The sequence below is a fragment of the Sarcophilus harrisii genome, chromosome 6, assembly GCF_902635505.1.
Source record: "Sarcophilus harrisii chromosome 6, mSarHar1.11, whole genome shotgun sequence".
NCBI lineage: Eukaryota > Metazoa > Chordata > Mammalia > Dasyuromorphia > Dasyuridae > Sarcophilus > Sarcophilus harrisii.
This window is the reverse complement of record NC_045431.1, coordinates 116,654,009-116,677,960: the sequence shown is the minus strand read 5'-3', so window position 1 is coordinate 116,677,960 and position 23,952 is coordinate 116,654,009. Positions and strand designations below refer to the sequence as shown.

Below are 23,952 nucleotides of genomic sequence, written 5' to 3'. Positions count from 1 at the left end.
TGTCCTCCTTAGATAAGGATGCAAGCCTTGAGGAAATTATAAAAAGATGTGAGAATGTTGGCTCCAGTGCCTTTCAAACTTGAGTCACAAGTTCCTGTGTCTGAGAACTCTGTTGAACAAGAACCACTGCTTGGACGAGGCAGTGGCAGAGATGTCCAAAGGCCTGGGATTAGACAAGACTGGCAATCAGTAACCTCTGAGGGGGAAGTTACAAGTGGCAGCCCAATGTGGGAGCAGTGCTTTAAGGATTGCCAGGCCTCCCAAGGGAAGGTTCAACAGCCTCATAGAGATATGGGAAGGCAGGAATGCATAATGGGTCAGGGTATAAATTTGCCCATAATCATGCCCAGTGACACATCTGTGCACTCAGCTCAAGTATATAAATTAGAGAGATATATGGGTGGACGTGGATAAGATCTTACATTATAGAAAGCTAGGTCTTATGAAACCAGGGCTTCAAGCACCAGAGAACATTCAAAAGGTCCTTTGGAAGGACGAGGAAGATCATAGGCAAGGACCATCATTAGTACTTTGGAGAGGGCCGGAATATTTATGTCTTGCAGGTCCTGATGGGGAAAGCTACTGGATTCCAGAAAGAAAAACAAAGAGAGTTGATTCTTCCAGACTCTGAATCATGAAATACCAACCATTTGGTCAACCTGAAATCACTTGAGGCCTAATTCAGACATCTCCTCTCTTCAGTCCGGACCCCATTGGGCAGGGTCAGCTATATGCCCCTTGTCAGCCTGAAGTAGCTCCAGAAGATGAGACCTTCCTCCCTTTGCCACAAATGGGTCTGGGTCTGACTGCTTGAGGTGGTCCCTTATAGAAAACTTGGGGAAATTATTCCATAGCTCTACCTAATACTCTGGTATCAACACCTGATCAAACATACTTCCCTTTTCATCCCCTCTATTGTATCTTTATATTGTTACTTTTTCTACTTTAAGCCTGTTTTATGTTTTTATATTTATATATTTTTCAAAATATATTTTATATTTATATATTTTTAGAAAATTACTAGAGGTGCTTAAGACATAAACCATAAGAACACTCAGCCTTTTTAAACAGAAAAGGGGATATGTTAGGGACTTTTCTCCTTCTGAGAATTGCCATGTATGCCATGTCAGTTGGTAGGGTGGGACCAGGAGGTAAAAAGGGGCTTGATCTCTGAGGCAGGAAGTTGTGTCTTCCAGGTGTTAAAGGATCCTTGAGATGACAAGGGGTGTGTCCTCTTGCTAGATCTTTTCTTAGGACAAGGTACTAACTGCAGGTGTCTCCCTTCTGTGGATCCACCTATACAGTGCTGAGTGGGCTACGCACAGGGTAATTCCAAAGGAGAGTAAATATAAATAATCAGCTTTGAGTCCAGAGAGAGAGAGAGGCAGAGATGTAGAGATGGAGAGATGCAGATATGCAGATAGAGAAATGCAGAGAAAAACACCCACCTGCTATTGCACTTTCTTGCTTTTGCTTCCTGCTAACCCCTGCTGAGATTACCAATAAAGACTGTTTTGCTCCTCAAGATCGGCTTGTCTTCATGTGGATCTGGGGAAGATTGGTATGTATGGCCCTGGCAATCAGTAGCCTCGGTGGGAAGTTATAGTGTATAAGTACCATATTTGTGTTGTAAAAGGAATTTGGTAGGACTCCTTCACCATTTTTTCCCAAATAGTGAACTATTGTCAATTGTTCTGATTATGTTCTTTGACATTTTTTAAGGATTAGATTATTTAATTTCCAGTTAATTTTTAATCTCTTAACATTTTCTATACTGAATGTAATTTTAATTGCATTATGATCTGAAAAGAATGTGTTTACTACATAGTTAATTTTTGTGTAGATCACACGTACCATTGAGAAAAAGATATATTCCTTTCTATTACTATCAATTTTCTTTAGAGATCTATCATATCTTTTAGAATTTTTATTCATCTCCTTAACTTCTTTTTTATTTTATGGTAAGATTTACCTAGTTTTGAGAGGGGAAAATTGAGGTTCCACATAAATATAGTTTTATTATCTATTGCTTTCTGCAACTCATTCAACTTCAAGAATTTAGGATGCTATACCATTTGTTTGCATATTATGTTTAGTATTGATATGACTTCATTGTCTGTGGTACCTTTCAGCAAGATATAGTTTTCTTCTTTATTTCTTTTGACTAGATTTTGTTTTTGCTTTGTGTGAGATCATGATTACCACCTCTCCTTTTCTTGCTCTAGAACCTTACCTTAAGCCTGTATGTCTGCTTCAAATTATGTTTCTTGCAAGCAACATATAGTTGGATTCTGGTTTTTAATCCATTGTGCTATTTCCTTTTTATGGGTGAGTTCATCCCATTTACACTTTAGTTATGTTAACTATGTATTCCCTTTATCCTCTCTTGCCTCCCCATCCTTTCTCTCCTCACAAGTGTTTTACTTTTGATCACTGCCTTCCCCAATATACCCTCCCTTTTATTAGTTCCCCTTCTCCCTTCTATTATTCCCATCCCTTTTTTACTTCCTTATAGGGTAAGATAAGATTTCTATATCCAACTCAGTATGTTATTCCATCTTTGAGAAAATTTTGATGAAAGGTCCCACCTCCATTTTCCCTTTTATTATAAGAGCTTTTTCATGCCTCTTTTATAAAAGATAATTTATCCCATTCACATCTCCCCCCTCCTTCCAATGCAATTCTTTCTCACCCCTTTGTTTTTTTGAATATCAATTCATCAAAGTTACCACATATCCACAACCTCTAACTACACACACTAATTGCTCTTAGAGTAATAAATGTTTAGAATTACAAATATTATCTTGCCATATAGAAATAGAAACAGTTTAACTATTGAATTTCTTGTGTTTTATCTTGTTTCATTTTTTTATCATTTTATGTTCCCTTCAATCTCGTATTTGGTCAAATTGTTTATTCAGTTCTGACCTTTTAAATAGCAATGCCTTAAAATCCTCTATTTTGTTACATGTCTATTTCTCCTTCCCCCTCCCCCAAAGATTATGTTGAATTCTACTAAGTAGGAGATTCTTAATCCTTTGCTTTCTGTTATATCATGTTCCAAGCCCTCTGGTTCTTTAAGTAAAGAAGTAGTAAGTAAAGGTAGAAGCTACCAAATCCTATTTAATTATGATTGTAGCTCTGATATTTGAATTGTTTCTTTTTGGTTGCTTGCAATACTTTCAATTCTTCATCTGTGAACTCTGGATTTGGCTATGATGTTTCTAGGAATTTTCATTTTGGGATCTCTTTCAGATAGTAGTCAGTGAATATCTTCAATTTTTATTTTGCCCTCTGGTTCTAATATATTGGGGCAGTTTTCTTTTATAATTTCTTGAAAGATATCTTCCAGGCTTAAACAAACTTTTTAGGCAGTTCAATAATTCTTATATTATCTCTCCTGGAATGATTTTCTAAGGTTTTTCCAATAAGAAATTTCATTTTTATTTTTTTTTAATTTTTACTGTATCTTCATGTCTCATATTATCATTAGTTTTTATTTGTTCAATTCTAATCTTTATAATTTCCTTTTCCATTTGATCAATTCTATTTTTAGTTATTTTCCTTAATAAATTACTATTATATCCTTTCCCATGCAATTTTTTAAAAAATAATTCTCTTGACTTACTCATGTATTTTCCCAATTTTTCTTCTACTTTTCTAATTTGCTTTTTAAAATCCTTTTTAAGTTCTTATAGAAATTCTTTTAAAATCTGAAACCAAATTACGTTTTTCCTTGAGGTTTCACATTACCATTTTGAGACTATTGTCCTCTTCTATGTTTATGCCTTGATCCTTCTTATCTCCACAGTAATTTTCTACAGCCAAGTTCTTTTTTTGTATGTTGTTGCTCCTTTTTTTCTGACTTGTTATCTCTATTTGAATTGGGCTCTGGTCCTGCACTGTGGCAAGTTCTTTGTTTTGGGCCACAAATCTCGTTGTGGGCTATCACTGGGTGTCAAGGCATAGCTTGCTTGCTTTCAATGGGAGGTAGGCTTCCCTTTTTGCTTGTATTGGGGGGGATGGGGTCTCCCAGTTGACCTCCTCAAAGTATGGAATTTAGCTACCAGCTTGCTGGAGGCAGGGAAGGCCTTGCTGGTGTATTGTTATAGAAACAAGTTATTACAACAGTCTTTTTGGTAGCTGGCCCTGGAGGAGGGACTTGTTGCTAGCCTGCCCTTGCTATTAAGTTGCTATAGAAATAGGGTCTCTGCTGGAATAGGGGGTAGAAGGGTATTGCTATTAGTCAGCCCCAAATGAGGGGCTTCACTACTGGTCAGCAATGAAGTCAAGGCCTAGTTGGTGGCTTTTGCTGGGGATAGGATCTTGCTATATTGCAGGCTACTCATTTGTTTAAAGGGTTGTTGGTTAAGAGGGCAGGGACTCACCGGTGGATTGCCCCAGATTTGGAGCCTTGCTACAGGCGCCCTGTGCTGTGAGGCTGGCTGCTGCAGCTGTTTTTGAATCTAGCTCTCTTCCCATCCTAGTGAGATAGACCTTTCTTGCCAGATAAGCTGCTTCCCTATCCCATGATCAATTCTGAGGTGGTTTTCTAGTTTTTTGGAGGGGAATTAAGGAGGGTTTCATAGGGTCCCTTGCTTACTCTGCCACCTTGGCATTTGAAGTTCCAACTCTTCTTTCAATACTTCAAGAACTAGCCCAATGGCAGAACATGGACTTGTCATCCAATAAGTATTCTAAATCTATTCACTAGTGCAAATCAGAATCCAGTGATATCACAACCCACTTAATAGAGTAAAATATTTATTGCCAGGTCACCAGATTCCTGGACACAAAACTTAGGAAAACCATCTTAACTGTGCTAAAGGGCTGTGACCCATATTAAAGCAGGGACTTACCTACACGGATTCTTGTGTTCAGAAGAGAGACCTGTGTTCTCTCACTGGGTCGGTTCTTAGAACTTTTCCAATTGTATAGGACCCACTGAATTTAAATTGCTAGCTACTAGATTGAATCTAAGGGTCCTGAGAAAATTTGTAGGTGTAAGTACTGAGCTTTTTTTTTTTTAATGGTATTTGAAAAACTAACAAATAGCATATTCAGGTCTGTATACAAGTGGATTTTTCAAAAGAGATTAGAAGGTAGATTCTTTAAACATAACAGTATTTTGGAATAGCTCTTGAAAACACAGGGTATTTCCCATATCATCATGAGGAATTAAAAGATGATTTTATGTAAAGCACATTTAACATGACAGTTTTTAAATTTATGTTTGGTATTTAGTTATACAAAAGTTCTTTGAACCTCACTGGCCATATTGCTGGGCTTTTAATACAATGATATGATTAGAGTTGAAAGAGCTATTTCCAACCTCATTAAAGATGAGGAAACTAAAACCCATAGAAATGATGCATCTATCTTACCCAGGTTTATATCACTAATTAGTAGTAAAGTAGAAAATTAGTGACAAGTCTTGTCATAGTCTAGCATTATTTATACAATATCACATGAAGAAAGGCCTTTAACAAATTTCTTTTCCACAACTTGAACTCATTAATTCAGTTCAAATTATTAGTGGAATGTACACATAAGTATCTTTCAAAGAGTTTATTTATTTACATTATTTATTCTCTTCACATTACATTCTTCTTATACTTTAAATAACACATTTCCAAGAAATCAAAATTAGGTTTAACTTAATATACAGAAAGTTTATAGGTGAAAAACACCTCAACAATTTGTATATACATGATATGATAGTATTATTTTAAATAGAGCTTCTGAAACTGCACATCACTGCAAAGTAGGGTGAACACAGACCAAACATAGATGGTCTATCACCTTTATTTTGGGAAATTATGCTTGTGTCTCATGCTGCTCCAAAACATGAAATTTAATTAAGAATTTGGTAATACGATAGTAAGTAGAAACATTCTTTTCCCAAATATTTCATGCATTAATGACCAAATATTGTAAAATCTAAACTGCAGACTTCAAGAGTAGACATAAAAAAGAGGAAGGAAATTCTTTGGAGAAATTAATTTGTCCTCAGTCTTTCTGGAAATTTCTTTGTAACAGTCACCAGTTTGGGTCATTGTGTCACTGTATAATTTGATGTGCTGACTAAATCCAACAGGGCAGATTAATTTTGTGTTTAGTAAGTGCTATTAAGGGCATAAAGACATTTGTAAGGCTTTACAACTATCGCTGCCAAAATGTTTGAATATAATTCCTCACAATCCATTAATAAACACGGTTCATGTGTTTCTATCCATAGACATCTTACATACATATTAATATTTTTAAAAAGTTTAATATTTCAAGAATAATAGTATTCTCATTTCCTCATAAAACACTGAAATTTCAAATATTAGTGAAAATAGATGAAAGAGGAAATTTAAAAAACATATATTTTAAACCCAAATTTCTTTGAAATCTTATCACATCAGTCATTAAATTTTTTTTTGTAAATTCAAACTTTTCTGTCTAACCAAACAATAGCTATAAATGGGGAAAAAGAAAAATAGCCTTTTTAACCAATCTGTGCAGGATCTTCTCTCTGAGCATCTCAGATCTGGACACTATGCAGCAACAATTGAAGTATTATCCACTTGCCGACCCTGGGGCTTTAAGGGAAAAAACAAAAACAAAAAACCTAGTTTTAACTTCTCACACAAATAAAATCAGATCTAAACAATTGGGAAAATATCAATTGTTCATGGCTAGGCTAAGCTAATATAATAAAAAGACAATCTGCCTAAATTGGTCTACCTGTTCAGTGTCATACTACTCAAACTGCCAGATATTATTTTATGAAACTAGAAAAAATAATAACAAAATTCATTATCTGGAAAAACAAAAGGTCGAGTATATCAAGAGAATTAATGGGGAAAAAAAAATAAAGGCTTAACAGTACCAAACCTAAAACTATATTATAAAGCAGTAGTCATTAAAACCTTTTGGTATTGGCTAAGAAATAGATCACACAATAATCAAGACCTATAGCAATCTAGTATTTGCGTAAAGCCCCAAACTCCAGCTTCTGGAATAACAACTCTCTATTTGACAAAAATTGCTGGGAAAACTGGAAAATAATATGTCAGAAACTCAGTGCAGACCTACATCTCACACCCCATATCAAAATAAGGTCAAAATGTGTTAGGGTCTTTTAACAATGAGTCAGCCCAATGTAGACAGGAGATTATCGAGTGGCTGGGAAGCAATTTCTGTGGCCAGAGACTGGCCCAGGGGTGGGACTATCTCAATATCTTCCTAATAGGAGACAGCTCCCTCTCTGATTGGTTGTGCGTGTGACTTCACAGATCCTTCTTAAGCCCACTGCGCTGGAGGATGCTCTCTTTATCCTGGGGTAGCTGAACCAAGTGGATGGATAGCCAAGAGAGGTAAGGAACTTGATAGTGAACACGTGGGTCTCTCACAGACCTGGTGTTCATTTGGAAGTTAACAGGTCAGGGAATATGTGAGCAAGTATAATAAAGACTTTAAGTTTGCACATGGCTGTTCTTGAGCGCACTACCGGTTATTAAACTATGATTCAAGAAATCGTAGCCAGAGACTTCTGAAGGCTTCAGAGGAGGCGAGTTGGGTTAAAGTTATTTGACACTTCAAAGGTCAGTGGCCAGAGGATTCTCTGACACCCTGGGAATTAGGAAAGACTGGCAATGTAAAGGCTACAGAGTAACACTAGGGCATTCACAAATGAATTGACTGCCCAGAGTTAAGTATTACTGTACTTTACAAAAATGAATACATGTTTTGGGCATAAAGGATGATACCATAAACAAATAAGGAAAACAAGGGATAATTTATGTATCAGATCTTTGAAGAAGGGATGAATTTGGGGTGGCTAGGTGGTGCAGTGGATAGGGTGCTAGCCCTGAAGTCAGGAGGACCTGAGTTCAAATCTGGCCTCAGACACTTAACACTTCCTAGTTGTGTGATCTTAGGCAAGTCACTTAACCCCAATTGCCTCAAGGGTGGGGGGGAACCTATGTTATGATTCTTACAAGTTCCTAAGTCACTGAAATTGATAGGACTCTGGGAGATTCAGACACCCACTCTAGGAGGGAGCTCTTGGAACCAAGGAGAGAGATAGGCCTCTACTAAAGCTAACCGGGCCCCAGGAAAAGATTCAAGACTTTGAAGGAGAAAATAAAGGATTTGGACTTTAACAGCTGGCTGCATTTGAGGTAATTATTACTCTGAACTGAAACTAAGGCTGCCTCCAGAAGTCCCCAAAGAAATCTGCTCCCAGAGAACGATTATGTTGTAGAAAAGAAGAACATTACAAATCTATGTCAAATTTATAAGAATACAAGCCATTCCTAAGAAATAGATTAGTTGATCAGTAGAACAGATTAGGTTCACAAGACAGAATAGTCAACTATAGCAATCTAGTGTTTGACAAACCCAAAGATCCTAACTTTTGGGATAAGAATTCACTATTTGACAAAAACTGCTGGGATAACTGGAAATTAGTATGGCAGAAATTAGTCATGGACCCACACTTAACACTGTATACCAAGATAAGATCAAAATGGGTCCATGATTTAGACATAAAGAATGAAATTATAAATAAATTGGAGGAACATAGGATAGTTTATCTCTCAGACTTGTGGAGGAGGAAGAAATTTGTGACTAAAGACAAACTAGAGACCATTATTGATCACAAAATAGAAAATTTTGATTACATCAAATTAAAAAGCTTCTGTACAAACAAAACTAATGCAAACAAGATTAGAAGGGAAGCAACAAACTGGGAAAACATCTTCATAGTTAAAGATTCCAATAAAGGCCTCATTTCCAAAATATATAGAGAACTGACTCTAATTTATAAGAAACCAAGCCATTCTCCAATTGAGAAATGGTCAAAGGATATGAACAGACAATTTTCAGATGATGAAATTGAAATTATTACCACTCATATGAAAGAGTGTTCCAAATCATTATTAATCAGAGAAATGAAAATTAAGACAACTCTGAGATACCACTACACACCTGTCAGATTGGCCAAGATGACAAGAAAAAATAATGATGATTGTTGGAGGGGATGCAGGAAAACTGGAACACTGATGCATTGTTAGTGGAGTTGTGAACGAATCCAACCATTCTGGAGAGCAATCTGGAATTATGCCCCAAAAGTTATCAAACTGTGCATACCCTTTGATCCAGCAGTGTTACTACTGAGCTCATACTTCAAGAAATACTGAAGAAGGGAAAGGGACCAGTATGTGCCAAAATGTTTGTGGCAGCCCTGTTTGTAGTGGCTAGAAACTGGAAAATGAGTGGATGCCCATCAATTGGAGAATGGTTGAGTAAATTGTGGTATATAAATGTTATGGAATATTATTGTTCTGTAAGAAATGACCAGCAGGATGAATACAGAGAGGCTTGGAGAGAATTACATGAACTGATGCTAAGTGAAATGAGCACAACCAAGAGATCATTATATACGTCAACAACAATACTGTATGAAGATGTAATCTGATGGAAGTGGATTTCTTTGACAAAGAGACCTAATTCAATTTCAATTGATCAATGATGGACAGAAGCAGCTACACCCAAAGAAAAAACACTGGGAAATGAATGTAAACTGTTTGCATTTTTGTTTTTCTTCCCAGGTTATTTTTACCTTCCAAATCCAATTCTTCCTGTGCAACAAGAAAACTGTTTGGATCTGCACACATACATTGTATCTAGGATATACTACGACATATTCAACATATATAGGACTGCTTGCCATCTAGGGGAGGGGATGGAGGGTGGGAGGGAAAAATCGGAACAGAAGTGAGTGCAAGGGATAATGTCGTAAAAAAATTACCCTGGCATGGGTTCTGTCAATAAAAAGTTACTATAAAAAAAAAAAAAAAAAAAAAAAGAATACAAGTCATTCCCTAATTGATAAATGGTCAAAGGATATGAACAATTTTCAGATGATGAAATTAAAGATATTTCTAGTTTTGTGAAAAATGCTCTACATCACTATTGATTAGAGAAATACAAATTAAGACAACTTTGAGGTACCATCTCATACCTCTCAGTTTGACTAAGATGACAGGAAAAGATGATTTGGGTACTCTCTAGGCACTATTGTCCTTCCTAAAACCTGGAGCCCCAAAATGAATTAAATACTCTAGATGTGGTCTGAACATTGGTAGAGTACTCTGGCACTATCACCTTCGGAGGTCCTGAACATTATAACTCTCTTAATACAGCCCAAGACTGCATTAAGTTTCTTGGTTGTTGTTTCATATCACTGACTCATATTTAACTTGTAATTCACTAAGCTTCTGCTTTCAAATTTTGTTATGTAACTCTCTAATCTTTCATTTAATACTGTTGTGCTATTATCTATGTCATATTTCCTCTATTAAAATGTAAATGAATTTAGTGTAGGGATGCTATCTTAACATAAACTTCACATTATGTCCCCAATTGTACTGGCAGTTTAGAAATGTTTATAGCACTATAATTAATACCAGTTGAACTTTGTTTTGGTAACATAATTGTTGAGAAATGAAAAGACAATAAAATAAAACAAGAAATTTCTATTATCTCCATACCTTTACAAAAATGTAAGTAGGTATAAAACGTTTGAGCAGTTGATTTGTGAAGTTAGGGAAACGGAGCAAGCTGATGTTGAGTGACGGCAGTTGCTGGTATCCAGCCATCAAAGGGTAAAAGTTGTATAACATTTCTTGCTCTGTGCCAGGTAGGATACGTAACCGAATCTAAATGATAAAAATTAGTTAAGTAAAGATAACCAGACATGCACATGATTTTGTCATGCACATATTCAGTTGTTCATTTATCTATACTTGATAAATCATTTAGATGCTAAATTCTAAAACAATAGGAATAAATAAGAATAATATTGGGTTTAGGGAGAGAGTGCTAAATTATTATGCATGTGTCTTGCTAATTTTAGGAAAACAAATCTAAGGCTGAGCTGTTCTGAATTATTCAAAAAGGATTATAGAGAACCCTTGTTCTCTTCTCAATTGTACAAATAAGTAACTGTGGATTGTATCTGTTTTATCAAATTGTAGCAACTCTGTGATTTCATATCTACTGCCCTAATCTGAATATGCTTATAAAGCATATATTTTGTCACTATAAATAAAAATTGATGGATAAATTGGATTGTTCCAAAGTAAAAATCTAAAAGGGGACAACTAAGTGATGCAGGGGATAGAGTACCAGCCCTGGAGTCAGTCTCAGACAGTTGTCATTTTCTAGCTGTGTCTCCAAGTCACTTTACTCCTCAACTACCTTGTCCAAAAACAAAAAACAAAACCCAGATTTATAAGGCAGTTATCTGAAGATCTAGAATACAAGACCCTACATAATTTTCTCTATGTTGGACTCAAAGTTATACACTGAATTTGACAATCATATATCACATTTGGAGATAATTTATGTAGGCATATATATGTGAAAGAGAATTCATGATGTTAACCTACGTATAAAGTATATACTTTGGTATGTATCTGTTTAATGTTTCAAAAGATCTATAATTCTGTCAGTGTATATGTGCTGTGGGAAGCATAAAGTTGATACAAATCTGAACCTGATAATATGGATCATGTGTTTTGTTTCAATTGAAAGTCTGTTGTATTTCTTATTTTATGTAAACAAATGTAGATTTTAATACTTTCAAAAAACAAATGAACACAATTTTAATAAAATAACATGAAGAACATGGCCTATTAGTGCATTTATACAAGGATTCAAATACTTGACTTGATTACAGGACTATTTAGAGGTTTTACACAGGAAAAGCAAAATACTGTACCTGTTTAAGACCTGAGAACATGAAAGCATCACTGGGTTCCACAGAAATTTCTACATCTTGAACTAAGCTGGTCTTATTCTGTAGATGATACTTGACAGGTAATGATTCTCTAACACGACCAAAGGATGGCAGATCTTTAGAGAAGAAAATTAAGGTTCAATTTTTGCTAGAAAAATTAGCTCCTAATTTACCCCAGAATACCCACTAACCCTTCTAGCCTTTCTTATTAACAAATAAATGTCATTGTTTTCTTAAGAGATTATTTCTTTCTGGCTATTTGCTGTATTTTCTTCTTGACTTGATAATTCTGGAATTTAGTTACAATATTCTTTGGAATTTTCATTTTGGGGTTTCTTTCAAGAAGTGATTGGTGGATTCTTTCAATGATTGTTTTGCTCTCTGGGATATCCCTCTATCTCACTTCTCCAACTGAATTTTTAATGAATTATTTTCTTCAGTTAGCTTTTTTACCTCCTTTTCCATTTGGACAATTCTACTTTTAAAGTTGTTTTCTTCAGTGTATTTTTTTTTTCTCATTTCACCAAATCTATTATTTATGGAATTGTTTTCTTCAGTCAAACTTTATACTTCCTTTTCCAAGCTGTTAACACTTTTTTCATAATTCTTCTGCATAGCCCTCATTTCTTTTCTCAATTTTTCTTCTACTTCTCTTATTTGATTTATATAATCCTTTTTGAGCTTTTCCAACAGAATCTTTTGAGCACGAGACCAACTCATATTCCCCTTTGAGACTTCACAGATAGGCATTTTGCCACTGCTATCCTCTCTGAGTTTGTTTTTCTGGTCTCCTCTGTCACCATAATAGCTTGCTATGGTTAAGGCTTTTTTGGGTTTTTTGCTCATTTTAAAAAGTTGAGCTCTACTCCTAGGGGATAGGAGAGACTATCCCTTCTTTTGCAGGGAAACAAGGATCCTGAAACTGATTTTCCATGGGGATGGAGGTGCCAGCTTCCCCCTGCCCTGAGTTGGCCTGGTTTAGTTAACCCTGTTGTACCAGGGGCTTAAGAGTTCACAATTTACCTTCTGCACTGGAGTTAGAGGTCTCACAGCTGGCCTGCTAAGAGCATCCTGTCAGATTCCTCATATGCCTATGCCAGGCTATGCTACAAGACTGACCTGTCCTGAAGTCCTCCTAAGTTATTTTAAACTGGAAAATTATTTTACTCTGTCTTTTTATAGGTTCTGTCATTTCAAAATTTGTTTAGAGTTCCATTTAACATTGTTTCTGAGGGTAATGGGGGAAAGCTCAGGCTACTTCCCTGGCTTCTCTTTGTCATCCTGGCTCTGTCCCCTAGATGAATTATTTGGAAAACTTCATGGGCCATTCCTTCCCAAACTGTCTTATAACCATGTTGTAAATTCTTTAAATACTTATTTGTGTACACATTGTTTCTCTCTTTTAAAAGTAAGCCATTTGAAGGCAGAGTACTTAACTTTTGTCTTTATAACCCAACATTTAGAAGTGCCTAATAATTAAATGCTTGTTGATAGTTATAAAAACCACCAGAAAAACTTTCTCTAAAGCAGAGAGGAAAAAAAAAGCAATACCACCAAAAAAAATTTTTTGATTGAATTTTGAGTGTTTACTGAAATTCTGGAAAGAGTAAAGTTCAGATCTGATTTCACTGGTTTGAGCAAACTCCCGACATAACCCACTGAAACTTATGGCTTAAAGAGCTCAGTTTGGGACTCAAAGAGGTTAAGTGACTTGCCCATCTCACATGATTAGGATGTCAAAAACTGGCTCTCTAACCTACTAGGACACTGGCTCTTTTAGAAAAATGATTAAGAACTTGTAAACAAGATTTTGGTGTTCTTGAAAATTAAAACTGCATCTACACATAGTCCGTAATTATAACCTTTTTCATCCAAGTGAAATTCAAGTTCCTGTTACCTGTATTCACATGGAGTGGGATACTTTCTACAATCACATGTGGCAGAGTAATGACAGTATTGATGACAGGAACATTTTCTAAGGCTGAAGTCCTGACAAAAAGTGAAGAAAAAGCACTTTGTAAGTTTAATTCACAATTCATATACAATGTTATAAAGCAAAAGAACAAATCAGAACAAATATTACCCCTCCTCTTTAACTGATTTCATAGAAAAAAAAAAAGATTTTTTTTTCAAAAGTTTATTAAGGAAAGAATTTTTTATTTTGCTGAGGTAATTAGGGTTAAGTGACTTGCCCCAGAGAAAGTGTTAAGAGTCCAGGAGGATTTGAACTCAGATCCTCCTCACTTTAGGGCATCCACTGCACCACCTAACTGCCCCAACGAAAGAAAATTTAATGGAACAAAAACTTTGTTCCATGAAAGTTTAACTTTCCATTAAAGAAAAAAAAAAAGAAATCATAGATTAGTAAAATGTTATACTTAATTACTGTCAAAATATTTTGGAGATATGTTTACAACAATGCCCACCAAACAGGTTGTGTCTTGAGCTTGGTAGAGCAATAATCCTTTGCAATTTCTAAAAGGTTCAAAATAACTCTATTGGTACTGATTCTCACACTATCATTTCAAAGAACAAAGTATTATGATGAAATATACTGCATCTTTCCCCTGACTTACAAATTAAAAACCTGACAGGATGATTTAAGAAAAAAAACACGTTATCTCTCCATCTTCATCAAAGAAGACATATATACGTATAGCAGAAACTAGAATAAATGACATACCGAAGTCAAACCATACCACTAAAATGTTATTTTGAATTTATTTCTATTATTAGTATATAGGTCACGCCAAACAACGAAACTATAATTCTACACAAAGGATATTTTAAATTAAAAGTGAAAAGTAGTCAAGTTAGCACTAGTTTTTTTTCCCCTCATGATGACAAATGAAATTGTGTGTGTGTGTGTATGTAAAGTTAGGGGGAGAGGGGAAATTTGTGGGGAAGGGAAAGGAGTGATGAAAAGGGAAGAGATATAAGATATATTTCCACATCTTTGAGAGAATGTTTTACAGGTATTTTATTTTAATTTCAACCCAATGTATCACAGGATCCCATATGGTCAGTAAAAATGATGAATAATAAAACACTTAAGAAATTCAATGAGGTAGAGGAAAAGGTAGGATTTATGTAACGCTTACCTCTTCCAGGAGATAACATAATGTCCAGTAGGTACTCCACCTTCAACATTACCAGTTGATGGGCACTGAAGACAGAAACATTCACTAGCACTTTCACCAGTCTGTAAGACAACTATCAGCAAGATTTTTTTTAAATTACTTTAAAATGGCATTGGCAGAATTCCATTTAAAAGTTTTAGTCCAGAATGGTAAGAAAAGTTAGGGACCACTGTAATATTACAATAGCATACTCCGGGAGGCATTAGATGGCACAGTGAATAGAGTGTTAGACTTTTAACTACTCACTTTGCAGGGCTATTTGTAAATACTAAATCAAATAATGAAAAGCACGCTGTAAACATTAAATCACCACATAAATGGTGCTATTATGTTTGGCACTTAGATGTAGAAGTGGATAGAGCACCAAGCCTGGAGTCAGGAAGATTCATCTTCTTGAATTCAAATTGGCCTTAGACACTAGCTGTGTGACCCTGGGCAAGTCACTGAACCCTCTTCACCTCATTTTCCTCATCTGTCAAATAAACTGAAAAATGAAATGGCAAAATACTACAGTATTTCTGTCAAGAAAACCCACAAAGAGTGAGACATCACTAAAAGGCCTGAAGAAAAACAAACAAAATTATTTATAGGTTCCAAGTAGAGATATATAGATACAGTTACAGGTAGAAGTAGGCATAAAAAATACTGTAATAAAATTGGAATGGAATGATGGAAAGATTCCTTTTACAATTATGATAAGGGAAAGATGAACAATATAGGGTAGAAGTGATTAAATCTAAAATTTCTGGAGAACAAATAATTTTTTAAAAAATTTTATATAAACAAAATTAATTAGAACATGAACAAAAATTATCTAATAAGGAAAAATCCTTATACCAAGTATTTTTTCTGATAAAGATCTGATATCTTATGTTAAATAATGAATTGATATAAATATCTGAGAATGAGCTATCATCCTAAAAATAAATGGTCAAGTTATGAAGAGGCAATTTCCAAAAGAAAGGCAAGTTACCAACAACTACATAAATATGTTCCTTATCATTAACAAGAATAATGTAAATTAAACAATTCTGAAGTTTCACCTCATACTCCTAAAAGAAATAAAGATGATGAAAAATGGAAAACAGTCAATGCTAGAGAGAATGTAGAAAGACAGATATGAGACACTGCCAATGATACAGTGAAATTGTCCAACAATTCTGGTAAACTATTTGAAATTAAGCAAGAAATATTAATAAACTATTCTACCCTTAATTGAGCACAAACCCCAAAGACATCCATATGTACTACTACAATAACAAAAATAATGATGATGATAACAATAACCAGCATTTATGTATCTCTTTAATGTTTGCAAAACAGTTTACATTTATTTCTTTTTATCCCCCACAACAAACTTAAGAGGTAGATGCTATTATTATTCCTATTTTACAGATGAGGAAAGTGGGATAGAAAGTAAGTGACTTGCCCAGAGTCACATAGCAAGTGTGTGTGTCTGAGGTGGTATCTGAATTCAGGTCTTCCAGACTCCAGATTCAAGATCTATCATTGTACCATCTAGTTGCCTACAAGAATATTTACATCATTACTTGTTCAGATAGCAAAATAAAAATGTAATCATTCAGTTTTCCATTGACTGGGGAAAGACTGAACAAACTATGTTAAAAAAAAATAGACAGATGGATTTAAATGAATTGTAATGATCAATCCTAGTTTCACAGAAGAGAAGATGTAAAACTTCCCTCTATGTAGAATGATGGGAGACAATGGGAGAATAATGGAACATACATTGATTGTTGGGAGTGCTTTGTTAGTTTTTATTAACTATCTTTCTTTGTTATATGGCAGGTTTTATTAGAAAAGGCATGTATGGAAAGGATTGATTTAAAAAACAAAAAGCACCAATTAAAAAAAAAAGTAATATGATGTAAGTGCTAAATCTAAGGAAGAAATTTAGTAGCACAATTTCCTGCAGAAGGCAAAGGGGGATTATTAAAAAAAGAACCAGTTTCAAAAGATATGAATAAGTAATTTTCAGAAGAAATCAAAGCTATCTCTAGACACATAAAAAAATGTTCTAAATCACTACTGATTAGAAAAATGAAAATTAATACAACTCTTGAGATATTGCCTCATAGCTATCAGACAGGGTAGCATGACAGAAAAGAAAAATTACAAATACCAGAGAAGAAGTATAAAAAGGACTCTAATGCCACTGTTGGTGGAATTGTGAACTGCTCCAATCATTCTGGAGAACAATTTGGTGCTAAGCTGAAAGATAAAATTCTGCATATTTTTTGACCCAGCAATACTACTACTAGATCTATATCTTAAATGGATCAAGGAAAAAGGAAAAGGATCTATGTGTACAAAAATATCGCAGCTCTTTTTGTGGTGGAAAAGACTTGGATGCCCATAAACTGGGGAATAGTTGAACAAGATATAGTATATGATTGTAATGGAATGCTATTGTGGTATAAGAAACGATAAATGGGAGTTTTCAGAAAAATCTAGGAAGACAAAAGAATTGAATGCTAACTGAAGAAAGCAGAACCAGGAGAACAAAGTACATAATTGTAATATTGTAAGGATCTTAACTGCAAAAGATTTCGCTTTTCTGATCAAAACAATAATTTAAGACAATTCCAAGGGACTCATGATGCTACCCATCTCCAGAAAAAGCTCATAAACTGAGTACAACTTGAAATACACTTTTATTTTTACTTTATTTTTCTTAGATATATTTTCTTTTGCAAGATGGCTAATATGGAAATATACTTTGTATGACTTCATAGGAATAACTGGTATTATACTGCTTGCCTTCTCAATGCAGGGGGGGGGGTATAGAAGGGAAGGAAAAAATATGAAACCCCAAATTTTAAAAAATGAATATTATTTTTTAAAAATGTGATTAGGGAACATTTAATGAAATAAATAAAAATTTGGAAAAAAAGGGAAATGGTTTACATGAATCCTAAATGTTAAAGTAAATACACCAAATCAAATCAGAAAGCTTTTAGTATATTCAACATTAAATCATCTAAAGCCCTACCAAAAACTCTAGTTTTCATACATTCTGAATATCTCAGTGTTTTAAACAAGGGAACTGGTTTTGTTTATATACTTTAAGTAGGTTTCCTTAGGTTTTTTATTTTGCCACCCTCAAAAAACACATAAATATATAAACAAATAGAACAAGAAACAATTTGATAAATTTGAATTGTGGATTTGTTCTCATGAACTTCTGTAATTTATCAAAAATTTCTATGTACAACTAAATTTTATTTTCAAATATCTAATTATAATATTGACATTTATTTGAATTCTCACCTTTCTCCACATGCGATTGCAGATCATCCACTGGAGTCATGGAAGAAGCAAGCTGTAACTGGCTAGATACAAGGGTGAGAGCCCAAGGTGAGGCACTTAAAATGTCTGTCATCAAAAGAAAGGGTATGTCTGCATAGACCCTTTCTAAGTGCTCAAACTGCCACAACAAAGAGAATTCAATTAGGATTGTAGAGAGTAATTTTATTCTTATAAATTTTGTATTCCTAAATTATCTACAGCAAGCTTAAATGCACATACCTTTGTAGAGACAAATTTAATAGCAACATCAAATGGAAAGACGGTTTCAATTGTTACAGTTTCATCCTAGAAGAGAATTTAGAAAGTATATTTAATTTCCTTTTCCAAAACTAAACAGCAAAAAGTAAAATAATCTTGTATGAAAATATAATTTAGATTCTATTTCTGGTCAATGATATTCCTATTCTACATAACAGAAGAATCTATAAAGATCAAGTGATGCATCTCCTTCCATTTTCCTTTCAAAGAAATAACTTTTTTTAAAATTATGGAATATGGAACACCAGTGTAGGTTATCAACAGTGGTCACTGTGTCAATTGGCTTTGCTAAAATACTTTTCTGTCTTACAATAAAAGGTGAAATGGAGAAAGAGATATAAGAATAGATGAAAAGGATAAGAATGAAAGACAATAAAATTTTTCCAAAAAAAAAAAAAAATCTATGTAATGACAATCTAATGACAAAGTTTATGTTGTGTAACACTTTACAATGGATGAAACCTTTCACTTTCCCTGGATCCTCACAACAATCCTAGAAAACAGTGAGGGTAGGATATTAATCATTTCTATTTTACAGACTAGAAAATTGAGGCTCAAGAAAGTCTAAGGTTCAAGATCAGTTAAGTTGTTAAGTGGCAAAACACTTTTTTGACTCAGTTTCAAGTTCTTCCCTCTATTATATGCCGATTCAAAACATTCTTAACAATTTAATAGATAAAGCCCTAAAGAAGCTTTTGTGTTACAACATACATAGCATCTAGACACTACAGTAGATAAAATGTCAGGCCTGGAATCTAGAAGACTTCTCTTTCTGAATTCAAATCCAACTTCAGACATTCACTAGCTGTGTGGCCCCAAGCAAATCTCTTAACCAGGCAAGCCTCAATTTCCTCATCTGTAAAATGAGGCAGAGAAAGAAAAAGCAAACCACTCCAAGTACCTTTCTCAAACGGAGTCCCAAAAAATCAGGCACAAATAAAAAAATGACTGCATACATGTTTCAAATAATATTAGTCATGGCATTTCAAAAATGTTTGAAAAAGAAGAGATGCGGCACCATGGGAAAAGGGCTGGCTCTGAAGGTGAGACATAAGTGTTCAAATTCTGCTGCTCACACTTACTACCTATCTAGGAGACTTTAGGCAAAACAGTTCTCTTCCCTAACTTCAGTTTCCTTATTTGTAAAATAAGAGGGAACCTGATGGCCTCTTTGGCCCTTGTTCCAATTTCAAAACCATTTTCCTGTGATCATCCTAGGAAGCACAGTAAATGCAGTAGTGTACATTTGACTCCCTAAATAGGAAAAACTATGTCATCATGTCAAACTGACAGAAAGTAGAACCCCCACAACAAAATGCCAAGGCCCTACCAAGTCCCCAGACACAAAGAATTGGCACCCTGGGCAATCCCAGAAAAATCCACAATTAGATGGTATTTGACCCATAAACTGGATCCCTCCCCTCTTACCTCCATCCCTATTAAGAGGTACTAGACTAGCATCATCTATGATTTTGAGAAGTCAAAAAGTACAAGGGCTTCATGAAAAAAAAATCAATGAATAAATGTTTCTCTCTTGGTCAAAGAGTGTTAGGACAAGGAGTTTCAATTGTATTACTTTTACAGAATATCTTAAAAGTCTTATCTCTCCTCATGCCACTACTGGTTTTATCCAATGGAGGGCTAGGGATGCAGAGAGACCAAAAAAATCACATGATATAAGAATTTGTGGGTTTTTGTTTCCTCTAGCTAAATCACAGCATTCACCTAAAATGGTCCCAGATATTTTTCCATTGGCCTAGTCTAAGAAATTTCTTATTTGGGCCTACTGCTGACTTATGTTCTATCTTAATATGTAGGATTAAATGATAAAACCTGGATTTATGAAGATCCAGGTACAAATTCTGACATTTAATAATAACTAATATTTATCAAGCACTTTGAATGTTTTTAAAGTCCTTTAAAAATATCTTTCCATTTTTTTCATTCTCCAAATCCTGGGAGATACAGGCTATTATCCTCATTTTATAAATGAGGAATCTAAGGGAGAGAGGGACTGAGTGATTTTTACATTTACACAGCGATTAAGTATCTGAGATCAAATTTGAAAACAGGTCTTTCCAGAATGGTGTTCTATCTCTGTATTACCCAGTTATTTACAAGTGTGACCCTGGATAAGGGTACTTCTGATTTTGAGATAACCTAAAATTAATCGTCTAAAGCGTGGATGGGCTATGATTTCTATTGGTAAAGGTAAAGTAAAAAATTACTAATCCTTGATGTTCTCTCATAAATACCCTGTGAGTCTTGAGGTTATCAGATTTAGCAAGCTAAAATGTAGTTCATCATTGCAAAGAAACCTGCTAAGAAAATGCTAAAACTTCATTCTAGTTCAATAAATTAACCTAAAAGCAAAAACAGAAGAAAAAAGCATTACCTTGTGACATTTGCAAACAATTTCTTTTTCTTCAACAGTTGTGTTGATCAAGTAAGAAATATACACAAGAAACATTCTTGAACCCACTGTTCCACAACGAATGTATAATGTCTTTTCCAGCTATAAGAAGGCAGGAGAAAAATAATAATTCACACTTACGTGATACTAATTTCACAACCTTCAGGCAACAAATTATTATCTCCAATTTACAGATGATAAAACTAAGGCCCATGGATTTGTTTTGTCCAAGTGCCTTGCCTAAGATCACAAAACAGATCAATCTTAAAAGTCAGAATTTAAACCCAAGTCTCTTTATCAATCAATTAACAAACATTTATTAAGTGGCTACTATGTACCAAGCACTGTGCTAAGCACTGGAGATACAAAAAGAGGCGATCTCTCTTGCCTATCCCATGCATCAAAGAGCCAACATCTGTTCTTCTGGTCACCTGCAGAATTTCAAGGAATTTATTCAAATTAACCACTGTGTAGCTTGAAGCTTGAGACAAAAAGTTTTTTCACTGAAGGAATATGATTTCTATCAAATGGTACTTTATTTTTTTAATTCATATGTTTGGGGCAGGTTTTTTTTTTTTTTAATTTGTCAAGTTCTTTTGAAAAACTTATGATAAACTGCCCATATGTATTCTGTCCATGAGATCAATGGCTTTTGCTTGTAATATTCATCATGTATTCTTTTAGTGTGACTGCCTTTTTCTTCTATTCTTTCAGATTGTCCCTCACTGCAATATACTTGTATTATCAATTTTGTTATTCTCTTTCACTTCTAGAGGGAAATTCACTTCTGTGGATTTAAATTTTCTACTCTGCTAATTATTTATGTTGTGCAATTGAGACAATTTAGAACATTTTCTTTTTTCATGTTGTCTTGAGATTACACAAACATGTGCTAGCAGACATCAGTTCAAATTCTTTTATAATATTTAAAGAAGTCAGTACTTTTTTTGATGTTTTAACAGTCATCCTTCTTAAATTTAGCACAATGCTTTAGGTTTTTAATTTAACTTTCTTCCTCTTGAAATCTCTGGTTTTAGCTTTGTTCAAAAAAAAAAAAAAAAAAAAAAAAAAAAAAGAACAAAGTCTCCTGTCACTTGGATTTTTCTCCTTTTGCTGCTGGGTATACCTTGTGTGTTGAACTACAAAACTTAAACTGCAAAATCTTGAGTTTCGCCATATACCAGCTTGTTCCTTGCTCCAAGTAGCCAGTAGGGTGCAGGATGGGCACCAACTGGATTTCTACTCCTTTTGTTCAGGTTTGTTGTATGGCATGCTGGTCCCTGCCCTAGTTCTACCTGTTATTTTCTCTCTCTGGATGAACAGACTCAGCATTTGCCACTTTCTGCAGTTTTGGGGGAAGGAGAAATAAATATTTTGAGCAGTGTTTGTAGCTTTGGCTCTCCCTAATGAAATGTAGAAGAAAGTCCAATTCTTCTCAAAAAACTGGGTAATTAATGTCTGCTGCCAGTTAGAATGGGATGGGGGCCAAGTGAAAATTGGATTTGCTGGCATAATCTCTAATTTAGGAGGGAGAATCTATGTATGAATCCCAAAACCTATGTATTGATCTGAACATCCCTATAAAATATGAAGGCTACTGTGAGAGAGGTACTGAATGAACAGGTTAAGGATTAGTATTATGTAGTACAAATTGATAAGACTGTTTTTACTTTTAAGGATTCTTGCTTCCTCCTTCTGTGAATTCAATTAAAACTGTTCTATTACTAGAAGATAATTCCTCTTTTCGAGATAGGTTTGTTAAGTTTTTTTTTTTTTAAATTAGTGGATTCCGAAGAAAATATTTAGTCCTCTAGCTTATTATAGTAACATGACTTGGAAATTCCAACCTCTCTTCTAAAGAGATGAGAACTTCAGGACTAGGAAAAAAATGTGTATGAAGCTAAGTTTAAGCTAAGTAGGTCTGTGATTCTGTTATTTCAGTAGTCACTGGTGATAGTTAATATTTATATATAGTAATATAATAACATTAATGTAGAGTAATAAGCTTAACATTTATGTATAGTAAAAAGCTTTCAAAAATACTTTTTGTGAATTATTTCACTTGATCTTCATAAGAAATCTGAAGTACGTTTTCCAGATATCATCCTGCTTAGTTAATTTAAAAAAAAAAAAAAAAAAAAAAGAGCTTCTGAGAGGCTTGATAATAACCACATTGCTAGTATAAGCCTGAAACAGAATTTTAACTTATCTTCTAACCCCAAATATATTACTTTTATTATATCATGCTACTTCTCAAGCTAATTCAGTTATTTTTTTCTAGTCATATTTGATCCAAAAGTTTACCTGTTCCCCTGGTTGCAAATCTCCAATGGGAATATCAGGAAGTAAAGCAGGATAGGAATCATCACACATTTCTGTGCCATGAAGAGTCACATGAGTTTTCTGAGTAAGATTAGCATCCTGTCCTGAAAACATAAGCAATATTACAAAAATAAAATGAATTAATCACATTGTCACAATAATGTAGAAAAAATAATACAAAGCTTATCACGTAAAGAACACTAAATACTATTAATTGTTAACCAAGGACTTATGATACTTCAACTAAACTTTTTCTTTTTTAAAAAATCTATTGTTTTGGTATAGCTAATGCTTGCCAACAAGTAATTTAATAAAGTACATTACCCTACAAGTCAGTTTATCAATTGTCAAAAGGAAAAATATGTCCCTTAACACTAACAATATGTTATTAACATTGATTATTACATATGACTAGAATTGTTGCCTCTCCATTTATTTAAATCATTGTAATCACTAAATATTATTTTGGCTCTGCTTTCTTCACTCTAAATCTCTTCATACAAGTCTGTTTATATGTTTCATTGACTTTTTAATATTCTTCATTCTTTTCTTCCCTTACCCATAATTTGTAACATCATTTCTCAATCATAGAATATATGCTTTCTTCCCAATATTTTATCACAATAACACACTGAATATTCCTGCACAAGATTATAATCATCTTGGGTTAAAAGATATGAATAATATGATTCTTG

At 34.2% G+C, this 23,952-nt stretch overlaps 1 protein-coding gene across 3 annotated transcripts in view; it reads right to left on the bottom strand.

Moving 5' to 3' along the window:
• Positions 1-5,209: 5,209 nt before the first annotated feature.
• TRAPPC11 (trafficking protein particle complex 11) overlaps positions 5,210-23,952 on the bottom strand; it is a 56,189-nt gene continuing 37,446 nt past the window's right edge. For 2 of the 3 annotated variants that reach the window (XM_031943117.1, XM_031943116.1), the window contains exons 22-30: positions 23,240-23,361; positions 20,918-21,037; positions 18,484-18,549; positions 18,226-18,382; positions 14,896-15,007; positions 13,692-13,783; positions 11,777-11,910; positions 10,545-10,712; positions 5,210-6,587 (exon numbers count right to left, since the gene is read on the bottom strand). In XM_031943117.1, the coding sequence (XP_031798977.1) occupies positions 6,543-6,587; positions 10,545-10,712; positions 11,777-11,910; positions 13,692-13,783; positions 14,896-15,007; positions 18,226-18,382; positions 18,484-18,549; positions 20,918-21,037; positions 23,240-23,361 (1,016 nt within the window). In that variant the 3' untranslated portion in view covers positions 5,210-6,542. The remainder of the gene's footprint in view (positions 6,588-10,544; positions 10,713-11,776; positions 11,911-13,691; positions 13,784-14,895; positions 15,008-18,225; positions 18,383-18,483; positions 18,550-20,917; positions 21,038-23,239; positions 23,362-23,952) is intronic. The other variant, XM_031943115.1, reaches the window with a different exon arrangement.